Below are 24,001 nucleotides of genomic sequence, written 5' to 3'. Positions count from 1 at the left end.
GCGCAGCCCCCTCTCCCCAGCCCCGGCCCCGGCCCCGGCCCCCGCCCACCCCCGGGGTGGAGGCAGCCGCGCCGAGCCGCCCGCGGAAAGAAAGCAGCGCTCCGCCGGCTCCGCGCCCCTCCGCGGGGCCATGCAGCGCCTCTGCCCGCCCGGTCCGAGCGCAGCCCCTCGCCCCGCCACCCTCCGCGCAGCCTGAGCGCCTGGCGGGGGCTCCACGCCGCTCCGCGCCCGGAGGTGGGACGGGGCTGGCAGAGGCGGCACAGGAAGGCTCCGCGGCTGTGCGCGACTCCCCCGCTGCCCCGGCCATGGGGAAGGGGCTGGAGGGGACAGCGGCCCGCTGCGGGCTGGGACTGGGATACCTGCTGCAGACGGTGGTGCTCCCTGCCCTGGCCGTCCTGGGGGCCAGCCGCCCCGGCTCCGCGGCGCAAGGTAAGGCGATGGATGGATGGATGGATGGATGGATGGATGGATGGATGGATGGATGGATGGATGGATGGATGGATGGATGGATGGATGGATGGATGGATGGAGAGGGGTTGGGACATCCGCCGAGTGCGGGCTAGAAATGCGAATTTATGCCGTGACAATCTTTTTTCCTGTATTTGTATGTGCAATACCCCGCATGCACGACCCCCGCCGGGGTCCAGGGCGTTCGGTCGCACCGGCCAGGTCGGGTCTGTAGGTGCTGAGCCTGGCCGGGACAGGCGTTTGCCTGCACTCCGTCCTCAAATGGAGCACGGGGAGCGGAGGGGAAGTTCGGGCTGAAGGAGCCCCGCCGGCGCCCTCCGGGGCGGGAGAGCGGCGCCGGTGCGCCCCGGAGGGCTGGCAAGGTGCGTGGGAAAGGCAGGTGCGGGGTGGGGGTCCCTCCGCAGCGGCACAGTCGTACCCTGGAGCTCTGCAATAGACGGTCAGTCTTGAACCCCCCAAAGCCCTCCGCGCCCTCCTTCCTGCCTAAAACATGATACACCCGAAGGGAGTTACCGTCTTTCTGTGTTTATGTTTAGAGATTTTGTTTCCCTTCCCGTGTCGGGGATTATGGAGTACCTCTCGATCTGCCTTCCCTGTAGCCCCTGTATAAATTCCCCTTTCCAAGTGACAATATCTTGCTTCTCAGTGCGTGTTTAGGTGTGTTTGAGAGCATCACAAAGAGCCCTGGCTCAGTGTGGCACCCACCCGGCTGACAGCCGCAGTAGGAGGCTTTTTCTCCTGCGAGCTGATGCTGGACAAACTTTCTCGGTGCTTCTCTTCTTTCTTTCCGGGAGTTAGACCTAATGTGGAAATGTGTTGCTTTTGTGGAACACAGGAGAGAGAAAGAGAGAGTTTGCTGCTGCATGTGGGCAGAGCTGCATACAGCAAGGATGTGCGGGTTCGTTAAAGCACTTGGAACTCCCAGTTACATGATTAACAAGAGAAAAGGAATTTTAGAAGCTTCTTTGTTTGTTTATTTTCCCCGTATATGTAACCAAGAAGTAATAACATGCACCAAACTTTTGATTTGGAGTTGCTAGCATAATACAAGTGTAAGAATGCTTGGTTTTCCCCACATCATGTCTGTGGAGAGGCACTTGTAAAAACTGCACAGATCTGACCCTGTGCTCTCACCCAGCTATTACAAAGTGCACTCCTCTGTGGCCTTTTTGACAGGAGAGCAGTGCTGGCTGGTCTGACTCCCCATGCCCCTGGCAGGCTTTCTGTGGGTTCTCCCAGGCACGGAGCTGTAGGTTTGCAGCTGGTGGGCTGGGTGCACTGAACACCGTGTCTGTACATGTAATAGTGCTAATGCATTTCCTGATGATACTTACTCCATCCCCTCAGAGTCATGTTCCTTTGCTAATTTATATCACAGGAAGATCAGATACCTGGTCATGAAAAGGGAGTAGCAGAGAACGAGAGTACAAAAATCCCTTATGCACCGTGGCACATTTAATCTGTGTCTTCCATTCCGTTTTCTTTCACTGGTCAGTTTCATGTTCAAGATAGGACAGGTTCGGTATTTTGTATTTAGGGGTTTTTATAGTACCATATGCATGTAGACCTACATGTCAGTGGGTATACATCAGTCTGTGTAGATATAGATGTGTCGTGTCAGGGGGTGTTGGAGAAGAAAGCTCCTCTCAGGTAGCTGGACCTGGAGTGGAAAGGAGCCTGCCTGCTCTGCTGGCAGGACATGGGAGTTTTGCATGACAGATGGCCTGAGCAGGGAAGAGAGGACCCCCCCCCATGTTTGGCTCTTCCAGAGTGCTCATCTCTGTGCCACAGGGCTCATACCTCGCACTCTCAGATGGTTTCTCCTTTCCACACTTACACTCTGTGACACAATGCTTTGTGACAGAAATGCCACGAGGGCAGAGGATCCAGGGCCCCTGTTCCTATGCTGGAAAGGGCAACACACTTGTGGGATCTGCCACAGGACACAGGTGTGCTCACCTATCCAGAAAGGGGTGGAGAGCTCTTCAGCAACACTTCCCAATGTGTGATGTGTGATAAACTTCCACAACAGAGTGAAAAATCCAGGGAATCTGGTTGGGATATAGCTATTTGTCTTGGACTTGTTTTTCTATGTATACTTTTATTTTTATTGCTAGGACCAGGCAGAGAATTTGGGTGCAGACCTGGTTTTGGCATTTTTCCCAGAGCTGAGGGATTTTCTGATTGGTGTGTGCAGTGGGGATCTTCATGTATGTGTGTATGTGTACGTGGTGCTTCAGTGAGGCAATGAATCAAAAGTTTAACTATGCCCTCTTCAGGAAGTTTCCTCATCATATAGCACCAGGCAAAGTTTTCCCTCTATTCTATTTATACATTTCAAAAACATACATGTTTCATCTCAATTCCCCAACTATCTTCAGCTTTTGAAGCAGGCTAAGAAAGCCGTGAGCATTCCTGGGACTTGTGCTTTCATACCTTCCTTTTCCATTGCCTCGTAGAAAATGAATTTGTTAAATGAGGGGTTGGTGGACCAACCCCCCTCACTCCCTGGCAGATTGATTATCACTGCATCTCGGCATCCTCCTGTGAGCTTCTCAGCAGACCTAAATACACTTTTTGTTTTATTAGTATTTCTTATCTTCTTATCTGAAGCTAAGTATTTTTCCGCTGTTATCAGGAGAGAACAGGAAATGGCTGCAATGGTAGAGACAGCCCTTAATTCTCAAAGTGGTGTGAATGGGGCCAGAGTGATTATCAAGCCAGAATCAACTCTGATCTGGCATTCACTGCATTTATTATACCTCTATGATAAGCTTCATCAGAATGAGAATTCAAATGTCACAAACTGTGCCCCTGCTGGGCATTTCAGTGCCATCTCCGTAAGAGCAACTTTTCCTTTGGCTCTTCAGTCAGCAGAGACTGGGCTTCAGCTGCTGTGCTTCCCTACAGCCCCCACGCTTCCCACCTCCCAAACTGTTATCCTTACCCTGTGGCTCCCACCTTTCTGTTGTGGAGGTGGGATGAAAGGGAGGGTCAGGCTATCTGTCTGTAGTGACAAGCATGGTTCAGACAGCTTTTGGGGTTAATAACGAAGTTGTAAGAGATGGTAGAAAAGCTAAATGGACTATGTATTAATGAGGCTGTGTTTCATTTTTTCCTTTACAATAAAAGAGTGCATTTTCCATGCTTAACCCCTCAAACCTGATTTAATCGAAGTGATAATTTAAAAAGAAAGCTGTAAAAGAGCCATATGTGCAGATATTTGTCTTGCCCTAGCGTAGTCTGTATTAGCAACAGCAGCAGTTTGAAAATGCTTAGTGCGGAAAAAGTGAAATATAACATGTGAATGTACTAACCTTTTGGGGATGCATTTCCTAATTAAATACCTAAACACATCTTGTTGAAAAAAGGCGGGGAAAGGACTTAATTATATTGATGCATCAGTGGACCTCTTGTACTTGATCATGTGGGTGTAGTATTTGTATTAATAAAGCAAGAGCCAAGTAGTATTTTGTTGTGAATGGGTAAGGCCCTTTGGAACATTAATCTGTTTTAAAGGGATGCACTGTAGTAGATTTCGATGATGCTGACAAGTTTGAGCTGGATGTGGTAGCCTGTACTGGTTCTGAGTAGCATTTTAGTACTGCAGTACTCTTTGCTGAAAGCAAAGCAGCCACTGTGTTTCCTTTGCTGACAGAGGTGCAATTTAAGCAGGATTAAAATTAAGTGGATGAATCTGTGCATAGAGGAGAGATTCCTCCCTGGGAACATGGGAGTCAGAATCTGAGCTCTTCTTCCTCTGGCTCCAGGCTCCAGCAGCTGGTTGCAATAGTTACGGAAAAAATATATAGATCACATACAGGCTCCTCCTGATGGCTCTTCAGCATTACTGTCAGTGTCACTTATTTCTTTGTACAGTAAGAATGCCAGAGTGCATCTAAACATTTCCACAGTTGTGCATGTTTGCACTTAATCATTTTACATGGATTGTTCACCACACAACTTTATTTTTCTTTGGTAACGGTCTTAAACCCCAGTAATTCACTATATTTTGGGACTCGCTTTGTGTGTGACATCCAAATTCAGAAACAGGAAGCAGCCTTAACCAAATTAAAAAGATTTTCCTAATTTAATTTTCCAAATACAGTACATCTGAAAACAGGAATATAACTCTGTGCCAATGCCAGGAAAATCAGTTCCATAGCTGGTCTGTGCAGTAGGAAAGGAGAAAATGTGTGTTATATTTATTAAACATTTCCAGGTAAATATCTTCAAAAAATAAAAAATAAAATATTTTTATGCAAGTAGAAGAGAGGTGTTTTGAGGCACAGTCTACCCAGCTCAGTTCAATAGGATACAAAGCAAAGCAGTTCCTATGGAAAATAAGAGAAGCCCAGGCTGAATAGGACAACAACTGTGTGTTTCTGTACAGTATATGTCTAGAATTTTGTGCATAAGTAGGATACAAAGGACAGTTATACTTCAAAAAGAAAAGCCACATTTATGTCATGCTACCAGCAAAACAATCTTGTTTTTAGTAACTTGTTTTATAGTGTATGGCTGTATTTCTCGATTTCTGGTTCTTTCTGGATTTACATCATTGGACTTGAGGAATCGGTTCTGGATACTTTTTCTACAAAAAGGCAAGAAAAGTACTTTTGCATCTCATAAGAAAATTATGTTTGAATTGCTGGTGCAAAGGGGAGTTCCTGGGTAAGTTTGCATTGCTCTGAGTAGTGAACAATTTGCTGTGATTTAGTCAGAGGATTGGGCTCAGTGTGAGTCTCAGACTTGGTTTGTCATTGAAAACATGTTACTGGAGGCTACCTTTGAAATAAAAGTGTAACCATGGATGCTCTGCCTATGCAAAATATTTCATATAACCGTCTGTACGTCCCTTTAGGACAAAATGGCACTGTCTTTCCTCCCTTTAGGATGGGGAGAGGGCTGTGCTGGTTTGTGAAGTGCACGTCTTGTTAGCCACCCAGTGGAGGTATTCAAGTCTAGCAGGCAGCGATCTTGGCACCGGTGCCAGTGAAGCAGTAACTACAGTGTCTGTCATTTGCATTAGCCAGCTCTGCTGTGCATTCAGCTTGGAGGTACAACCAGCTTCTCAAGTACAAGTCAAGAATCAAAGGAAAGGAGTCAGAGACGAGCTGTGGTTTTCCAGTTGGCCTTAACCTCCATCAGCACAGCATCAGGATAATGTTGTGCAGAGGCACAGCTCAGTGCCGGCTGCTTCCAAGGCTGAAGGAATGGTGGTGTTTTAAGTGATTTATTGTGTGTGCTCAGTAGAGTCCAGTCTCAGGAGCAGGCGCCCCTGGATCTTTCCGTCATAACATTATCCAAGAGGCAATCTGAAGGAAATGTTATTAAGTCTTCTGGGAGGCAAACTGTATTCAAAGAAACACTTAATTTGCATCATTTGCAAGCAAGCATTTGAAATTATGCTAAAAAGGGAAATGGTTATAAAGAACTTTACACAGAACAAACAGGAATAAAAAAATTCCCCTTGATTTTGAACGTACTTTATTCCCCTGTGCTTAATTTAATGGGGTCATTTGTAGGTACTCCAGCCCCGAACTCCACTGCTGTGGTGGGGATGTGATTTATTGAGTATTGTTGTTGGGTTCGTGATAGGTTTGGTTAAACATTTTGCAGAACATCCATTGTGGTTATTGTGTTTAGATTTCTCTCTCTAGGGCGAGGATATAGCATAACACTGTGTGCACACTAGCTGGAGCAGCTAAAGGAAAGCCCCAAACTGTAGCTGTGTCCCAGTTGTTTTCCTCGAGGTTGGCTCTGCTTGTACAAACAACAGGCGCAAGTAAGGTGCAGTGAGTGGGAGCAGCGGGCAGGAGTTGCCAGAGGTTTTCCCAGCTTTCAGTAACCTCAGAGATGCTTGTATATAGCTTTCTCCCTAGGTAGTCATCACTAGAACAACTTCCTGTTTGCTTTTATGACTCCATCCCAAATCACGTGGACGTTGAGCAGGAAATATGGGATTTCCTCTCAAGTGATCAAACGCCAGGATTTGGGGAGCCCCTTTATAGCCTGTCATATTATCTAAAAGTTTGGGCTGGGGAGAAAGAGCTTAATGAAAAATAGTCTCACTTAAAAATACCCTTTTTATCAACATGGAAAATTTAGGAAACAAAAAGAGAGAAAAATATTCCTTTTTGGTTTTTTGCTATGGGGAGGTTGGAAAAAAAGCAAGAAACCCTAATCAAAACCAGGAAAGATTCAGTTATTTTAGAGAAAAGCTGAGTAAAGCCCTGAATATTTACCCTGCTGCCCAAACTATTCGTATTTATGCTCTTTGAAAATCTGTTAGGTGTTCAGTGAAAATTAAGAAGTTAAAAAGTTGTGAAGTCTTCTGACAACAACAGTTTTCATTTCCACTTACATTTTTCCACGTATTTCAACCAGCCTAGTGAAAAACCTCACTGTTAGACTTCATTTACAGTCCTGGTCAGCTCTGGTTAAGGTATATATTTACAACACTTTCTAGAGCTTGCTCTTTTGGTTTGGTTAGTTTTTTTTTGTAAATCACACTGATTTTACAGTGGTGCAGATTGAGGTGGAGACCCAGATTCTCAGTGGTGCCAGACATGCCCTTATTTCCACGAGGGACTGTCGGGCAATGCTGAATTTAGGTGAGTACCTTTGCTGTTCCCTGAATACAAGCAGTGCTGTTCTAGCTTTCATGGCAGTCCAACAGTCCCGTCAAGGCAGGGACATCTCCCCTGTCAGTATGTGATGCTGCAGTGCCTCAGCACCTCCTCAGATTCTGGCTTTCCTTTGAGTCCTACACAGGCAGGATGGGAGAGGCACACAATACCTCCTGTGGGGAATATCTGCAGCTGTGTCTTTAGCAAAGCTTTGCTACGTGCTTGCGTTGCTGGAGGCTATGGGAAGTTCTTACTTGTAACATTGCCTTAGTTAATCAATCTCTGTTTTGCTGGATTTGAAGGTTTGCTGTATTTATCACTGTTTGGTGGAGAGGTCTAGGGGGAATTGCCTAAGTGTGCAGAGCATATGTGTAAGGGAAACCAAAACATGAGCTCGAGTCTTCTGACTAGCCAAGACTCTGGTGCTCCAGTCCATTCTTCTTGTCTTACTGTCCCAAAGAGGGGATGCTACAGAGGGAATGCTACATTTCTCAGGTACCTTCTCGATGTTGAATTTGTTGAGTCTCACTGATGGTTTCTTTATATCTGCTGTTATCTGGAAATATGTATAGAAGATGCCATGGGTTAGGAATGGTACTCCCCAGTTTAGTCTCTCCCACTGGGACCTTCCAAACCACATGCTGCTCGCTCTCTCCCTCCTCCCTTTTCCCGTTCCCCTGAGGTGGGATGGTGAATTGGAGGCTCAAAAGGTAAAGATCATGAGTTGAGCTGAGAATAATTTACTGGAAACAGCAATTAGATAAGAAAATGTACGGTGACAGCAACAATACTGATGGCAGAAGGTGCAAGAAAGAGCGAATGATTCACACGGAAACTCCCTGACCACAGCAATGCTTCAGTGCCTGACCGCTCCCTCTGCCACACCACCCAGACTTGGAGGAGAGCCCTTCACCTCATCTCTGGCAAATGAAGTGAGCTGGTATAGAATAACCTCTGGGTCCTAGCCATGCCCCCTCCTGTCTACTGCAAAAATTAACTCTGTCCTGGCCTGAACCAGAACAAAGGAAAATGCAAAGTATATGCTGTTGCTCAGGAACAGGGATGCTTCCTAGAAGCTCTGACTCTCTGGTGTCAGGCAGTTTGGAAGGATTTGCTTTGCCCACGGTGTTATCTCAAACTTGGAAGGAGGAAAAGCAGATCCAGCGCATGAGTGCAGCACTGCTGTAAATGGAATAAGGATCACTGTCCTGGGCTGTTTTGTTTCATTTGTGTTTAATCTGCAATTCAGGACTATGTTATTCAACTGTACTTCATTCATCTGAATGAATGACTTGTGCTCCAGAGGACCCTGTTGCCTTATGAGTCATAAAAGCTAGGAGGTTGCCTAGGCAATTAAATCAGTATCTTTTTGCTCTTGTTGCGGTAACATTTTCAACAATAATGCTAAGGAGCTCAGATAGATTTCACTGGCCTGGCAGCATCTGAGCATTTTCTTGTTAGGTAGCTCCTGCCAATCCCTTTTTAGTTATTTTAAAGAAGTAAAGTAGCTTTATTTCTCAGTCTTATGTTGAGTGAGAGGTTGAAATGTTAATCCCAGTGGATTAGCAGTGTATCCTTTGAGAAAAAGGAAAGCTTGCGTTTTTCTTGGTCCCCTGAGTGCTGGATGCAATTGTTTGAGAAATCTTGAATTTCATCAGCTAGATACAAGGAAGTGTGCAAGTAAGCCATGAATGATCTGTCAAAAGAGGCTGACTTTATTGCAGCCGTTTTGGAAACTTGTTTGAACTGATAGTTGTTCCCGAGGTATTTCTTTGCTTGATTTTATTGCATTTCACATGAGACAGTGAAAAGGGATCACCACAGGATTATTAGTAATTCAGAGCTTCTTGGAGAGCTGTATTCCAGTCATAATTTTCTAAAATAATGACTGGTATATGAATTGCTCCACTTTTATGATACGGTGTATCTATTGTTTAAATACATTGCTTGTCTTGTCCACTCCCAACATACGTGTTTATACTGGAAAGTTTACATATTGAGTGAAAGTAATAATATAGTCTCACTGAATGAGGTTAATTGCAGTTCAGTCATACTGAAATCAAGGAGTAAGAAGTGGGAGAGAATAGCGAGCGAGACTCATTTCTGTTCTCATGGGCTCTGGATTTACCTACACTGACTGAAGTGCAGGCACTTATCAGGAGTAATTTCACAAAGATGTGCACACTGCCTTAGTCTGAATCAATTTTCTCTTTCATTAGTGTATCTCTAAGTTTTGCCAGTTGCTCAGTGAGTCAGCACACATGTGTCCGTCTCACCTTTCCCTTTTCCCACAATTTTGTGTGTCTGTCTGGTTGCTCTGCAGCTCTACACATACAAAAGATGAGTGGCCGTGACTAATAGTGAATAGCTGGAGCTAACAGGCAAAGAGTGAGGTGTCCAGACTGAAATTTCAGGTTGTCTACACTCAGATGAGACGACAGAGAAATCTCTGCTGCTTGAACCTCTGTTAACAGGATAAAATTCTCTGTTGCTTTCAACTAGGAAGAGATAAAGTTTCCTCTGTTAAATTTGGCCACTTGATCTGAAAATCAGGGTTCATTGTGGAAACTAGAACTCTGTCTGGTTAAGGAACGGATCTGTAATTAAGTGGGGAAGACTATGCCCTTCTACAAGTGCTGTTCACAGAAAATCTTGCTGAATTGTCTCATGAAATACTTGTATTCCTTGCTCAAAGGCTTTTGGCCCCAAAGCTGCACTATTTTTCGACAAATCATTGTCTCCATTATAAATTCTTTTCATGAAGACATTTCAAACCTAGCTTGAGGGACTTCTTTTCTGCTACCTCACCAGTTTTTGAAGGTAACTTTTTTGGTCTCTTGCTCAAACAAAATGCAGCAGTCTTCTTACGCAGCAGATCTCTGTTGGCAAGAATCTGAGTGTAGGTTTTCCTTCTCTTCGTCATGGAAAATAGCTGTACTAGGGCAAATAGGAAGTTCCTAATTTCTTAGTTCCTAAGTAACTAGAAGGTTTGTAGCTAGAAAGTTCAGTGCTGGGACCTGTCAGCTTCGCTATCAGTTTCCTTTAGTTTTGTTGTTTTTTAAATGCCTGGTGTTTATACCAAGGATAGACTTACATGGAACAAGGCCAGGTTATGACCACCACAAATGTAGCTTCATTAATTTCAGAGCCAGCACGTGTCAGAAGCTGGTCTGCTTCTGTGTTAAAAATATTTTGGCACAGTAGAGTCAGAGTCTAGGATGAACAGACCTTGATCTCATCTTATTTGGTGGCAAGTCTTTTCGTGGGGTTGTTTCTTTTTTGATTAGTTTTTTTTATTTTTTTTAAGCTAAATATTTTTAATAACTTTGAGGCTTTCCATTTTCCTTCCATGTAGCGATGTGTCTCTTTCCTGTAGAGAGATTAACGTGGTGCCTCGCTTGAAAACAAGTTGGCAAGGTTCTTTCAGGTAGTTTCTTCTCTTGGATTTTGTTACAGTATTTCAGATAAGAACACTGACAGCCAAATGTCACCAACTGTAGGCAGATATTCACATAAATATCTGTTACACACAAATGTGTGGCAATTTCCTGCCTTAGCAATCACTTTTGAACTAAAGACCTCTGCTACTTAAAGCATGGGCTTGAAGTTTTGAGTCAGAAGTGCAGCCTGGTAGCTGGTAACAAAAGCAGTTGTTATCCTGGTGTAGGCAGTAGAATGAGAAGTGCCATAAGCCTTTCACAAGCACTGCAAAAGGCAAAACTGTTCAGCTGCTAACTTTTGTCCTTTGCTTGTCCTGAAATATTTTGATATTAATCTTTTTCTTCCCTCCACCCCCCAAAGTTATATATTAATTCTTTGTAGTAAGCATGGCTATTAGATAAAACCTTCCAAATCTTAAAAAAAAAAAATTAAATGTCTAATTTAATTACTTACTTTATAAACATTTCTATCATTTTGTGGTCTCAAGAGTAAAGTTTTGAATCTGCATTTATGAGAAACATTTGCAAAGAAAATTAATTTAAGTGACAAAGTGAGTATGTGTGGACTATTAATCTGCTTTGTTTTACTGATCAGCTTATTCTACCAGTACTTGGTTTCATTGCCTTTTTATTGTTTAGGGAAATTAATAGATAAAGTATTGTGATCAAATTTACTTTCTGTCTGATTATTTTCACTAGATTGCTTGGAATTTACTCACTGGAGCAAGGCAAGGAAGATTTGGTCTTTTGTCTTTGAAGTTTCATATTCACTAGTACCAACGCAGAACACATTTCATTTGCAGAGGCCAGGCTGAGGTTAAGTTGGTTTTAAAGATAACAGTAGATTCCGGCGTCCTTGCATTTGTTTTGTATTTGGTGACAGTCACTAAATCAGGGGAAGGAATGTTCAAACAACACACTTGAGGAAAAGTGATTTTTATAGAAAGGGCCCATTCCTGCTAATAGCCAGTAACTGCACACAACCCCACTGACATTAAAAGTCCATTAGCTAAGCCAAGTTTAAACACCAGCTGATGCTATGTCAGCTAAATGTATATTGGAATTTTTCATGTAACACAGCAATAGCACTTCTTTACTTTTCCTAAAACTATGTACATTAAGAAAAGCAAATGTCATCTGATAATAGTAAGATGAAGAGTTCACATTAAAGTAGGCAGAATTGTAATCACACTGAAGTCACCATCTGGTTGCATTAATGAGAAACAAAAATGGATACAAGAAAAGCAGGGAGTGTCAGGTTTCTGAATTAAAGCTAGATTAACAAATCTAGTGTACAGACTTCTGTAATACAGGATAAGCACAGAGCTGCTTATCTGCTTGGTTTTTTATCATTAAATATAATATGGCCTTGTTTGAGAAAAGTTTATGTTGAAGTCCGTAGGATGCTTTCTCATGTGGAGCACTGAGTTGCCATGGAAGAAGGTTGTTTCCTGCCTATTTAGGAAATATGTCTCATTACAGCAGTGTGAAAACTTTTAAATGTGTCAAGATAGTGTTTGTATGCCTATGGTATGAAATTCTAGTTAACCAGTGGCACAGCAAATAGCATTCACCTATCTCTGTGTATCAAAAAGAGGGTTGGAAAGGATGGTAAAAAAATGGTGTGTGCTTGGTATAGAGACATGTAACAGGTGATGAACTTACTTCTCATCTGCAGAAGAAGCAGCAGGCTGAGGTCCCAGTACTGTGGTCTTGGCACCCGCAGAAGCACAGTTTAGCACCTGCTTTGGCAGTGGGTCTAATTCAGAGAAGTCACTTTGAAGTCTGCTTTGAAGCTAGACCTTGTGCTATAAAGCCATTGTGGAGACAAGCAAGGGATGGCTTAGAAAGTTAACGTGAGAGCTGGAACAGAGGGATGATTAGTTGCTCACTGACCCTCTCCCAAGTCTGGTGAAGTACTGCTGTAACTTCCTCTGCCTCTGCTGTGTCATTATCTGTCCATTAGCAAAGCCTTGTGCAAGTACTGACAGGAGCACAGCTGAAATGCCTGATGTGGGCACACTAACCCACTGCAAACATCCTGTGAATATATCTGCAGGGCTCCCTTACACTCCTGCCACACTGTGTTAGTAGTGCAAAACTCTCAAATGTGTCATGAGGCTGAGCTTGATTTTTTTTGTCTTCCTTGCTGAAGGAACTGACATCAGTAGTGTGCCCAGAGCAGATTGTGTGTTTGTGAACCACAGGGTTTAAGGAGAGTAATTTAATTGCATTTTTCCCCCTTCTGGAACATAACATGTAAACATACTACTGAACTAAAGCCTGGTTTTAATTACAAGCAGTAACTTTTTCATGTTGACAGATTTTCACATGGAAAGCTTTATTGAAAATGAGAGGAGACCTTTTTGCCATCGTTAGTTCTTGCTGCTTAGTGCTTTTATCAAGTACAGTAAAATATGGTTTATAATTAATTCAAAGCTTATATGGACATGTTTAATATAATTACCAAACAAAATCCTGTTTACTGACATACTGCTTGTGAAACCAGCCTGAATAATCTGGTCTCTGGCACACATAAATCAGGCAGTAATAACAGCTGTAAATATTTCATAATATACTTAGAGTGCTTTGATTTTAATACTGAATCCACTTTTGGGTTTTAAGGATAAAACATGGGTCAAAAATGAGTTTTACCATATGTTCCTTCCTAATCTCTTACACTACTTTGCCTGAAAATTATTTCAAAAAATCATTATTGTATTTTATTATTAAAAAAGTAAATATAGACATGTTCATGAGCTGGGAAAATTATGTAATTAAGTTATGCTGGAGCTAATAAAATGATGCCGTTCACACTGGCATGGCACAATTGCCTCAATACAAACATGAATATTTTTCACTGGAAAAGTCATTGCAGTGCCAATACTCTTTGTCTGAAAGTTTTACTATTTTTATCTGTCTGGATGTCTGTATATTGTATACTAAGCCTGAAAGACATGCATAAGACACTAAGAAGTGGCTGGTTACACAGCTAATTCAAGTGGCCAAAGGGCTGGAAAACCAAAGGTGACCAGGAGCTGGGCTTGTAGTGGACTGCTGGGGAACCTATGATACTGTGTTGTGTGCTGGGCCCCTTCTTTCTGGGAAGGCTTTGAACCTGTATTTAAATAGAAAGAAGAAAAAGTGACCAACTGTCTGTCTACTGCAGAATACTTGGGGTTGCATGAGGCTACTAAATCATCTTTGGGCATTTGAACGGTGTGTATGGTTTGTCCAGTTCAGAAAAGTGCCTTGAAGGTTCAGGAAAAGGTTTATGATCATCCCTCTAGTCATTTTCTCCTGCACCAAGCAAAGACCTTAAAAAGCAGTTCTGCAAAAGACAACATTTTGCAGTTTTTGTTTACCTGGAAATGTTCTTTAACCTCTAAAATAAAATAAAAGAAATAAAGTAACTAAAGTACTATTTAGAAAGGCAAATTTGAAAAAAAATATTCACTCACTTTGGGAATTTTTTTACTCTTGTTCTGCAGTTGGATTTCCCTGCTAAAGTTGACATAAATTTTCAAATTTTTTGGCTGTTGCACTCTCTGGAAAAATCATCACTCTCCAAAACTGTGCCAGGCTCCTTCATGAATGCTTCCCCCTCCAAGCTATGGACCTCTCAAGATCCCACCCCCCAAAATAAAAACTGCAACTAATACTTTTTATGAGATAGGCAATAACATTGGGATATTTTGCAGGAGTTCTTATTTTTATTCCCTACCTCCTTGAGGGGATAAACAAAGCCTGTTTGTGTAAAGGGAGCTCCTTGGCCTTGCTTTTAGATGGTCAATATTTTAAGATACATCAACGTATTTTGATTCATGTAAAGCTACATGGTGATACTTGTGATCAGTGTTGTGTCCCAGTCAGCATCCTACAGGCACCTAGGGATCCGTGGCTATGATTTGCAAAGCTGTTGCTACAAAGTATTTAGCAAGTCACTCTCTCCAGAGAGATCACAGGGGTTCCTGAATGCAGTACTTTAATTTTGGAAGGCTGAAGTCCCAATTCTTAGCTTTCTGTAGTATGAGAACTTGCACTGAAGTGTGAGTCATTGCTTGAGAACATTGTAGTGCATGAACAATATTACATTGCTTTGTTGTGTGCATGTGCAGGCTGCATCCAGACACTGTCATTGGGAAGTTATTAGTATATATAATTAACTAACCACAAGGAATTTCTGGACTGAAATAGCTTATGTAAGCTTACATGTTTCCTTCCCACAAACCCAGCTTAAAGGTTCATGCAAGTCTCTTGCTAAGGAAGTGTCTTACTGCCCATGAAATATTATTTGGGAAGATGCACTTACCTACAAGAGTATAGAGCTTTACCTGGCAATAGCCCGACTGTAGGTCTTCTGACCTGTGCTCTGTGCTGTTTATCAAATGCTGTGTTGTTTCATATTAGATGATGTGACCTTTAGATTTCAGCTGCTGCCATAATTTAATTGACAGCTCCTGTAGGAGCCTATTGTGGCTTAACCCAGCAGGTAGCTAACACCAGACAGCCGCTGGCTCTCTCTGCCCCCACACCGTGGGATGGGGGAGAGAACTGGGGAGAAAAAAAAAAGGTAAAATTCATGGATCAAAATAAAAATGGTTTAATAGGACAGAAAAGGAAGAGAAAATGCTAGTAATATTAATAACAACAATAAAATAATTAGAATATACAAAACAAGTGATGCACAGTGCAGTTGTTCAGCTGCAAAGTTCCTGCACAGCAGCCCCTGTCCAGTTTTCCCTCTCACTTGTATACTGATCATAACAGGATATGGTATGGAATATCCCTTTTGGGGTCAGCTGTCCTGGCTGTGTCCCCTCCCAACTTTTTATGCACCCCCAACCTCCTTGCTGGCAGGGTGGGGTGAAAAGCTGAAAAGTCCTTGACTCAGTATAAACACTGCTTATCAACACCTAAAACATCTGTGTGCTGCCATCATTAGTCTCATCTTAAATCCAAAATAAAGCACCATACCTGCTACTAGAAAATTAACTCTATCCTACCCAAAACCAGGACAGAGCCAAAATTATTAACGAGAATTTGTGCAACACCGGGTTTTCATGACTCAGGCAAACAGATATGACTTGTGTGTATGAAGGCCAAGTAGTTGTGGCAGCATAGGTCTGGAGTTCAGGAAGGCCAAGGGTGTTTTCATTAGCAAGGAAATGGAGACCAGCTGCTTCATTTCTGCTTATAAATATATATTACTGTATTTAGGTGCACAGGTAAATTGTGTGTGCCGCTTAGCCCCATCTGTTCCCAATAAATTTCAGCCTACAGGCTCTAGGTTTTGAAACTTTCAATTACACTCAGAATGGTGAACTAAGTAGACGAGCTGGCCTTCCAAAGTATGTTTGCTGAGACCTCTCATTTTGTGTAAACTAGCACAGCTTCCCTGAGTTCAGTGTCTCAGTTCTGCTCCAGCTGAGGGCTGTTAACAGTCAGGGTTTCTGTAAGGCTCTTTCCTGGAGGAGAGATTTCTATCTGGTCTGTTTGGACAGAAAAAAATTCCATGACTCTAAGAACGCATTTAAAAGAACTGGGCAGAAAAAGGAGCAGATGCTGCAAAGTACATCAGAGAGCAGTCCCAATGTTAACAAAGGGAGAGATTATTTGCCACTAAAATGAGGAGGAAAGGTTTGTATCTTTACAAGATCTTGTCCCACTTAGGAGAGCCTAAAGAAAAGATAGGCATCTAGGAGGGCAATTATTGGTTGAAATGCTGGTTTATGACTACAAATTTTTTGAGGCTTTTTATTTAAATAAAAATCTTCTTTGGAAGTTTTTGCAATCACCCGCAATCCCACTGATGCAAAGCCTCTTCAAAGACTTAGTAATTAAAATGAAAAGGCTGTATGTTCCCATTGCCCCAACTCTGCAGTTTTTTGTTCTCAGAACATCATCCTACTTCTGAACAAAAACAGAGATTAATTTTTCTGTGTACCATCAAGACCATCTTCCTTGCTATGACAATGACTGGTCACTTTTGATCATCTCAGAGGGTATTTACAGAAACAGAAATAAAACTTAGTTGTCCTCATTGTCTTCTATCAAAGTAGGCAATGGAAAATTAAAAGACAAAAAAATGAACCTGCTAGGATTAATGATTTCAAATATTAGTAAGAGCGGAAAACATACATTTCTTTGTAGAATTAAGAGTTTTGAATACAATGCAGGCTTTATTTTTATTTTCCTGTGTGGTAAGACAAATACTGCACTGTATAAAGAAGTTCAAGCACCCTCTTCCCATGAAAATAAAGTTCATAAATACAAGGTGTAGACTAAACATTCTTTTCTCTTGCATGAAAACTTGGGATGGGAACAAACCTGTGGGATTTGAGGCTGGAGAAAGGCAGAAGCCGAGTAGTATATATTTACCAGCCACTTCAAAACCACGAGACAGACACAAACACATGCAGGCAGTAAAGGTCAGGTATGTTGTGCATGGATACTTGAGTCAAGAAGGAGAAGGTAGTGATAAAGGACCTGCTGCTCTGTTTTGTTAGGACACCAGCACAGACAAAGAGGACTGGTCTGGCCTAATGACTGTGAGTGGCCCCACAGTCATCCCACACATGTCACTAGATGTTTGCAATCAAGTGAACTCAATGTGGCCCTGACATAGGAGGCTCTGGGCTTCCCTGCTTCAGGAATGACCTCAGCATCCTCAGTTCAGTCTGGAAGACTATTCAGGATGAGCTAAGGCATTCAGGGAGGAAAAACTTGTTGAAAACCAAAAGAAAAGTCACATGAACTTAAAAGTTGGTACTTTTTAAAATAAATGTGCCATCATCTATATGAACTATCTGTTATAGTGTGGCTATGAGGCACATCAAGCAACAGACATACTTTAGAAAGAAGAAAAAGATTTACTATTGCCACCAGGTTGTCTCTTGATATTTTTGTTTGGTTTGGATTGTTTATTGGTTTCTTTGCTTGTTTTTAATGTGAAACTGTTCCTTATCCACGTGAGAAAACTTGCAGAAGTGGGAGGGGGGACTTGGAACAATTTTCTGAATTGTCCATCTCGCCATTAAAAAGATATCAGGGGGTTATTATTACATTTGAATGCAAGACGAAACTGTGAAACCCAAAGACAATGTAAAATGGGATCCCACAAGTCATCTGAGTGAGGAATTTAGAGCAAAATAGATGGAAAGTATCAGTGAAAAGGCCGTGGATCAGACCCTTGTTTTTGAGTGCTAACACTGGTGCAAGGACAGAACTATTTGTTATCAACTCTCCTGCTGGGATGCTTTAGGAAAATGTCATTTTGGTGTGGTTGCTGGGTATGCTAGACTGTAAATTACATAAAAGGAACTGAAAAAGTCAGTTTAAGCATTGTGGACTTTCATGTGCAAGGAAAAATGTCAAAGGAAATTTTGTAGCAAGAACGGGATTAAAAGGACAGTTCTGTAGAAATCCTTTCCCTTGTGAGCAGTCCTATTAACCTTTGAATTGTGGTGACACTTATACAAGGATCTGTTCTTCAGTGTGTGAGTAATCCCACACTTCTAATATGCAGCCTCACAAGGTTGTGTGTAGCCTAAAATGAGTAGTCCCAACAAAGTTTCCCAATAGGATCAAAACCAGATCCTTAGGAAGGAGTTCAGACCAGAAACATAACTTCTCTGAAGAACTTTTAATCTAAACTCCCTGTTGCAGGAGCTCTTATCAGAAAATTTTTGACAATGTCCATTGATTAATTTTCTCTTTTTTTGTATCTTAAAGAGTAAATCGAAAGGTCGTTTTTTATATTGACGTGCAAGGAGTTTTATTGATTCTCTTTTATGAGGCATTAATGAAATCTATAGAAGCCTAACAAGATTGTGTAGTTAACCTTGGCAAGATTGCCTGCTCTTTTTACATGTGCAGAAAAGGGAAAGTAGAATGTTCCAGTTTGGCGGTTTAAATTATGTGGGAGTGAGTGAATTTTGCAGAATTAAATACCTCTTAGCACAGAAAAGAGAGCATGATGTATCTATACTAACCCATTCACTCTGAAATGTGCTTAGCAGAGATTTTTTGGGGGAACACTTTGTTTTCCTGCTTAATGGTACCATATTTATCACTATGAAAACATGCAGAGAAGTCAATCACTCACTACGTGTGCCAGAAATGCCTTCCACAGTCACAACGGTGGTACATCAAGAGTCTGTCTCACTTTAAAAGAACAGGCAGGATTTATTCTGGAAATGTACCAAAATGGACCAATCTGTCTGAAAAATACGAAGCTGGGATCAATTTTGCAAAGTTAAAATATACAGTAGTCACACTTGAGCCAGTGTATTATTCTAGCAGAGGAAGAAATGTAAAGAGCTGGGGATATCTGTGGATTTTGCTTGGTAGAACATTAAATATGGTACATTGGATTAAAAAAATTATCCACTAACCTAAAAACAATGCATAATAAAATTTGGGATGAATTTCAGTGTATTGTTCCACTACTTTCTTAAACATACTTTCTTTTATGCCACTTAAATTAATGAAGGCCGTCTTGGCCATGAAATACAAAGCTCATGCCCCTGAGAAAGGATGCCTTTGCACAGTGAAAGCTCAGAAGCCTTTGAGTGAATGTTGTGCATTTTTATTTCCAGTAGGAAAAACATATTGAAGAGAGGCAAGTATAATTATCTCCATTTTAGATGGAAACCAGAGGAGCAGGAGGCAGGGCTGGGGAGTGAGCAGACACAGGAATTCCCCTCTGGTGGGCTCACAGAAAACATGGAAGTAATTTGTGGTATGAAAATGGCTGCTGGTGGTGTTTGTTTCCATGAAAAGGCTATGGAGAATGTAGGAACTGGGTGCTGGATTTTTGCACTATGGTCTGATTTGTGTCCAGCCCAAATGCTGCTGGCCCAGCTCATCTTTGCCACTCATCCACACCGGTGGTCAGATACAGATACAGATGAAATTAGGAGTGGGGCTCCAAACGCCTGCTTGGAGAAGCCCTGTTGTGCTGAGCCATTGGTCCAGCTCTGCCGGTGCCTCTGAGGACCTGTCCTGCCCAATTTGCTCCATGGCACGTGGTTTACTCCAGCCTCCTTGCCCACATGTGAGGTTCTGTGACTCTAGTGGGGCCCCTACATAGTTTTTCTGTTACTCACTCCCCTCGTAAAAGCCTCCTTTTCTCCTCACCAGATGGACAATTCTTCCCAGAGGATTTCCAGCACTGTTTTAGCTGTGAAGGTGAGGGGACTCATCTGTGTCACTGTCCCTGTGCCCCACAGGGGCTGTGCTCAGGGGAAAGCTGTGCTGCATTTCACACCAAGCAGCCATGCTGCAATACTGCATCGTTCAAATCTGCACAGCTGCAAGTCCCTCATGGTCTTGGTGCAATTTCTCAAGAGAAGTGTCCTCTCTTCATCCCTCTGCCAGGCACCAGTTGTATTTGAAGAGAGCAGAATTGGCTGGAGCTGGTGGGTGCTCTGGGGCTGGTGGAGGGGCATTAGATAGCACTAATCAAGACTTTGCCTGTGTCCAGAGGGTGAATGGCTTTCCTTCCCAGTCTGGAGCTCCTGTCTGCTTCAGGACACTGCAAAATCAGTCCGTAAAGAGATGCATCCCAAAACACAGAACTGGTCTTTGGCTCAGCTCTTGCACTTTTATTAGCTGTCATGAAACTGAGGGCTGGATGTTGCTGCCTTTCTCAGTGCAGGAAACAGGTACAAGGCAGTTCTCCCTTACGTATTTTTTTTAAGTCATAGTATGTGTTCTGTTTTCTGGTTTATGTTTTGAGTAGTGACCATTCAGGCTCTGGTGGTTATGAAATTGTGTCTGCACTGGATGACAGTGGAGACCTGCAGTACATTAGAGTCTCTTTATTTCCTCCTTTGGAAGGAATACTTAGAAAATCCATTGATTGAGTCTCCCCATGGGAGCACCCCCAGGAAAGAGCTGGAGTAACCTTCTGAGATATTGTACAAAAACTGCAGGGTTACCTGAAGTGTCTAAAATGCATTGCAGGATGTAAGTGAATCCAAGAGGGTACAGGCAAACATGTTGCCTTTTTTGTTTTCATGTGTAAATAGCACAAAGCATAGGGGGTTGGTTATTTTCCTTTTAATGGAACATTTTGGTTAAACTTCTTTGCATTCACACATGTCAATACATGAATAGATCTATATATTTGAAAGTTGAAAACAAGTTGATGGCTGCTAGTATTTGTTTTCTATCCACTTCATATAAGCTGCAAAATTCTTTTATCTATTGATCTAAAGAAGATTTAGGGATAAAGGATGCTGAGAAGTATTTGGATCCCGGCATTCCAGAAATAATAAAAGGTGGAAGCACAATTGTATACACTATCTTCATTTCCAGGCAATACATGTTCAGGAAAACAGACACTCCCTGTTTTGTAACACAAAACAGTGAAAAAAAGACTTGAGAGAGAACTTCATTGACAGAGAGACAAAAATACAAATGGATGAATACAAACATGAAGAGAGATAGTTGGGATTAATCAATACTTTGCAAACATAGTATGTGCTCCAGAAATGTCTACTTCTTCTTCCTGGGGTGTGCGATGGCTTTGGTGGCCAGGCTGGGGAGCAGGAGAGGCAGTGCTGAGGTGTCTATAAATGCTTCTATGCAATCCAGCTGACAAAAAGAATGAGTGCAAACAAAGCTGTCAGTGCCTCACAGCACCAGTCAAAAGTAGGAGCATGCAACAGTCTGATGGGGAGTCATTTGGCTCCCTGGGCACGGCCAGGATTGCTGTCCTGGTGACTGACTCAGCTTCCTTTGTTCCTGAGCTGCACACACCAAGCTCTGCGTGCCTGCAGGTGAGCACACCTGCCAAACATCTGTGCCAGGTGCTGCTGATGTGTCTGTCAGGAAAAGAAGAGCTGTTATGAGGCCTTTGCCATGTGTTGCTGTCTAGCCCTCTGTCTGGCTCCCACGGTTTGCCCAGCTGAACAATTTATGATGTGGAAAAAGGATAACATATATCAAAGGGGAAAAATAACTACTGACCTATGGGTGCTCCTCTTAAAGCAGTTTGTGTGGCTACTCTGACAGGCATTGTGCTTCGATCCCACGGTAGAGTTGGGCAAAACCATGAACTGTTTCTGAAAGCCTTGGCCCTGCTCTTTGGATGGGTTGCACCTATCCCCCAACTCCACTGGCTCCTGCCACTCAGCAGCACTTCCATCGGTCTGTAAATCCATTAACGTTCATAAACTCTTACCTGCAGTTTGGCATTTATTGCTTTACGGAAGTTAAGAAGTTATGAGCTTTGTTACAAGCCTGGCTGTTTCCATGGTTCCTTTGATGCTGAGGGCTTCTCTGGACAGGGTAGAACTGGTGACTTCTCCAGGCTAAGTGAGATTTCTGCCTGCTCTTGAATTTGAGGATATCTTTGTTATTACCTTATAATATACCTTTGGGTCCACATGGGTTTTTGAATCCCAGACATGACCATTTCCTGCACAGAAGCACCACTGGTGTACAGCAGTACTGGCACCAAATATGCTTTAAAGGCAAGTCACATTCCTCCCAAGTTCAGAAGCTGGGGTTACAGCCTGGATAAGACATGTCCTAAGCACTCACACTTGTTTGACTAGTCTGGGAAGGAAAATGAACAGAATGCAACATATTTTAGACAACTGGACAAAAAACACCCTTGCTTTTAGGAAGTGTGGAACAAAAGTTCAAGCTTTGTTCAGATCACTATTAGCTACAAAATGTGACTTGTTGCAGTGGCTTTTAAAGTATCCTTGGCTTTCTGGCTGTGTTTCATGCTCTGGGCATTTCACTCAAAAGCATCCCTGCCCATGCATGAATCATTCCCCCTTTTTCCTTTCCTCTACGTGGCAAATTGCAGGCTTCGTGTAACAATATGAGTTATGCACAGTCCTCAAGACACCCTGATGATCAAATCCTGCAGGAACTGCCTCAGGTACTTGTATCTGTCACAATTGTAGCAGGCCTTTTCTGTAATAAGCTGCATGATGCTTCTAGGGGAGGCCAGCTGAGCCCTGCACCTTCTACAGAAGGTCACACAAACCAAAAATCCCTGCTCTGCAGAACAAGTCTCTCTTGATGTGGTTCACTACTTTGCTATTCAGACGTGGAGGGTTGGTTCTCAGTGTCACAGTAAAGTGAATTATGTTGCAATTTGCACTGCAGGGATAACCTGTGCTAGACACTTCTGCAACTGCTGGCTGGAGAAATGGGGCTTGCTTTGGGCCAAGATGTGGTTGGAGTTTTGGTACATGGTGTATTTCTGCTGCTTGTGTGCAAACAACTGGGCAGGTGTTTCCGACTGGAGTTCATCCTCTGGTATTCACTGAACACTGAATTCAAAAATTAGTGCCGTAATGTATTCAAAACAACTTTTGTGCCTTTTCTTTGTGGTTATTTTTTCTGGTATTGGCTTTGCCTGGCACAGGATGAGTTCCTTCTTATTTTTTCTCCATTTCTTCCAAATCAGAAAGCTATATAACCTATGGATTATATATGGATATATATATATATATATATATATATATATAAAATAATCCAATATATAGATATTAGATTATTTCTTCCAAAAGCTGTAACAAGTACGGAACAAAATGAAAGGAGAAGAATGATAGAGTTGCATTCACCTTGGGCTGTCCACCCTCTGATTGCCCTTCAAGTAGCCTGACTAGGACTTCTACACAGAGACATAGTCTTACTCAGTATCTGTACAAAACATTCTCAGGGTTAAAATGTTTGGGACTGCCTTTTATTTGTCTGTTGCATTCAAGGTCAGATTATCTAAGAATTTAAACTGCTGATGAAACCAGCAGAAAATGGAGTTGCATTATATTATGTTGTCCTGAGGACATTCCATTCTCTTTGGTGTAATACTGTAATTTTTAATAGATGGAGAGTGACTTACACACCACTTATGACTTTGTTAAGACATTCTAGCTGGACTTCAGTGTCAATGAGATTTGGTATGGGCCCTTTGCCTACGTTTGAATTAAATTCAGAAATGCCATTCATTTGCACAGGGTAGGTAAAATCATTGAAGGTTTTGTTCTTTTCTTAAATGTATTTTATTATATAGTTTACCACTCTAAATCTTGCTTTGATATTGGGATTATTGAAAATACTTCTTTAAAGGCTGTTTTCAAATCCAGTGCATAGTAAATCTGCTTCAGCCATTTAATATATAGTACAGTACATTATACTGCAAATAAAGCTGCTTCACTTAATTTATACATGGTAGGGCAAATGCATGAGCTGGGAAACTGGAATCATATATCTAATACAACTGCCCACTTCTGGTGACATGGAGACACTGAGCTTTCCATATCCAGACTTTGTCTTTCTGTGGAATATTTTGAGGTGTTGTATTAGTCACTCAATTATGTATTGACAACATCTTAAAACTCAAGCACAGGAAGGATATGGACATGTTTGAATGAGTCCAGAAGAGGGGCACTGGGTTGACCATAGGAATGGAGCACCCCTCCTATGAGGACA

The 24,001-nt window shown here is 42.3% G+C and overlaps 1 protein-coding gene across 2 annotated transcripts in view; it reads left to right on the top strand.

Moving 5' to 3' along the window:
- The first annotated feature begins 92 nt into the window (after positions 1 to 92).
- Positions 93 to 24,001, top strand: part of UNC5C (unc-5 netrin receptor C) — a 252,542-nt gene continuing 228,633 nt past the window's right edge. For both annotated transcript variants that reach the window (XR_011150534.1, XM_069013117.1), the window contains exon 1: positions 93 to 429. Coding sequence is in view for 1 of the 2 variants with exons in the window: in XM_069013117.1 (XP_068869218.1) it covers positions 306 to 429 (124 nt within the window). In the remaining variant the exon portion in view is untranslated. The remainder of the gene's footprint in view (positions 430 to 24,001) is intronic.

This window comes from Aphelocoma coerulescens, chromosome 4 (genome assembly GCF_041296385.1).
Source record: "Aphelocoma coerulescens isolate FSJ_1873_10779 chromosome 4, UR_Acoe_1.0, whole genome shotgun sequence".
Taxonomy (NCBI): Eukaryota; Metazoa; Chordata; class Aves; order Passeriformes; family Corvidae; genus Aphelocoma; species Aphelocoma coerulescens.
Note: the sequence above shows the minus strand (reverse complement) of the source record. Positions and strands in the feature narration are given on the sequence as shown.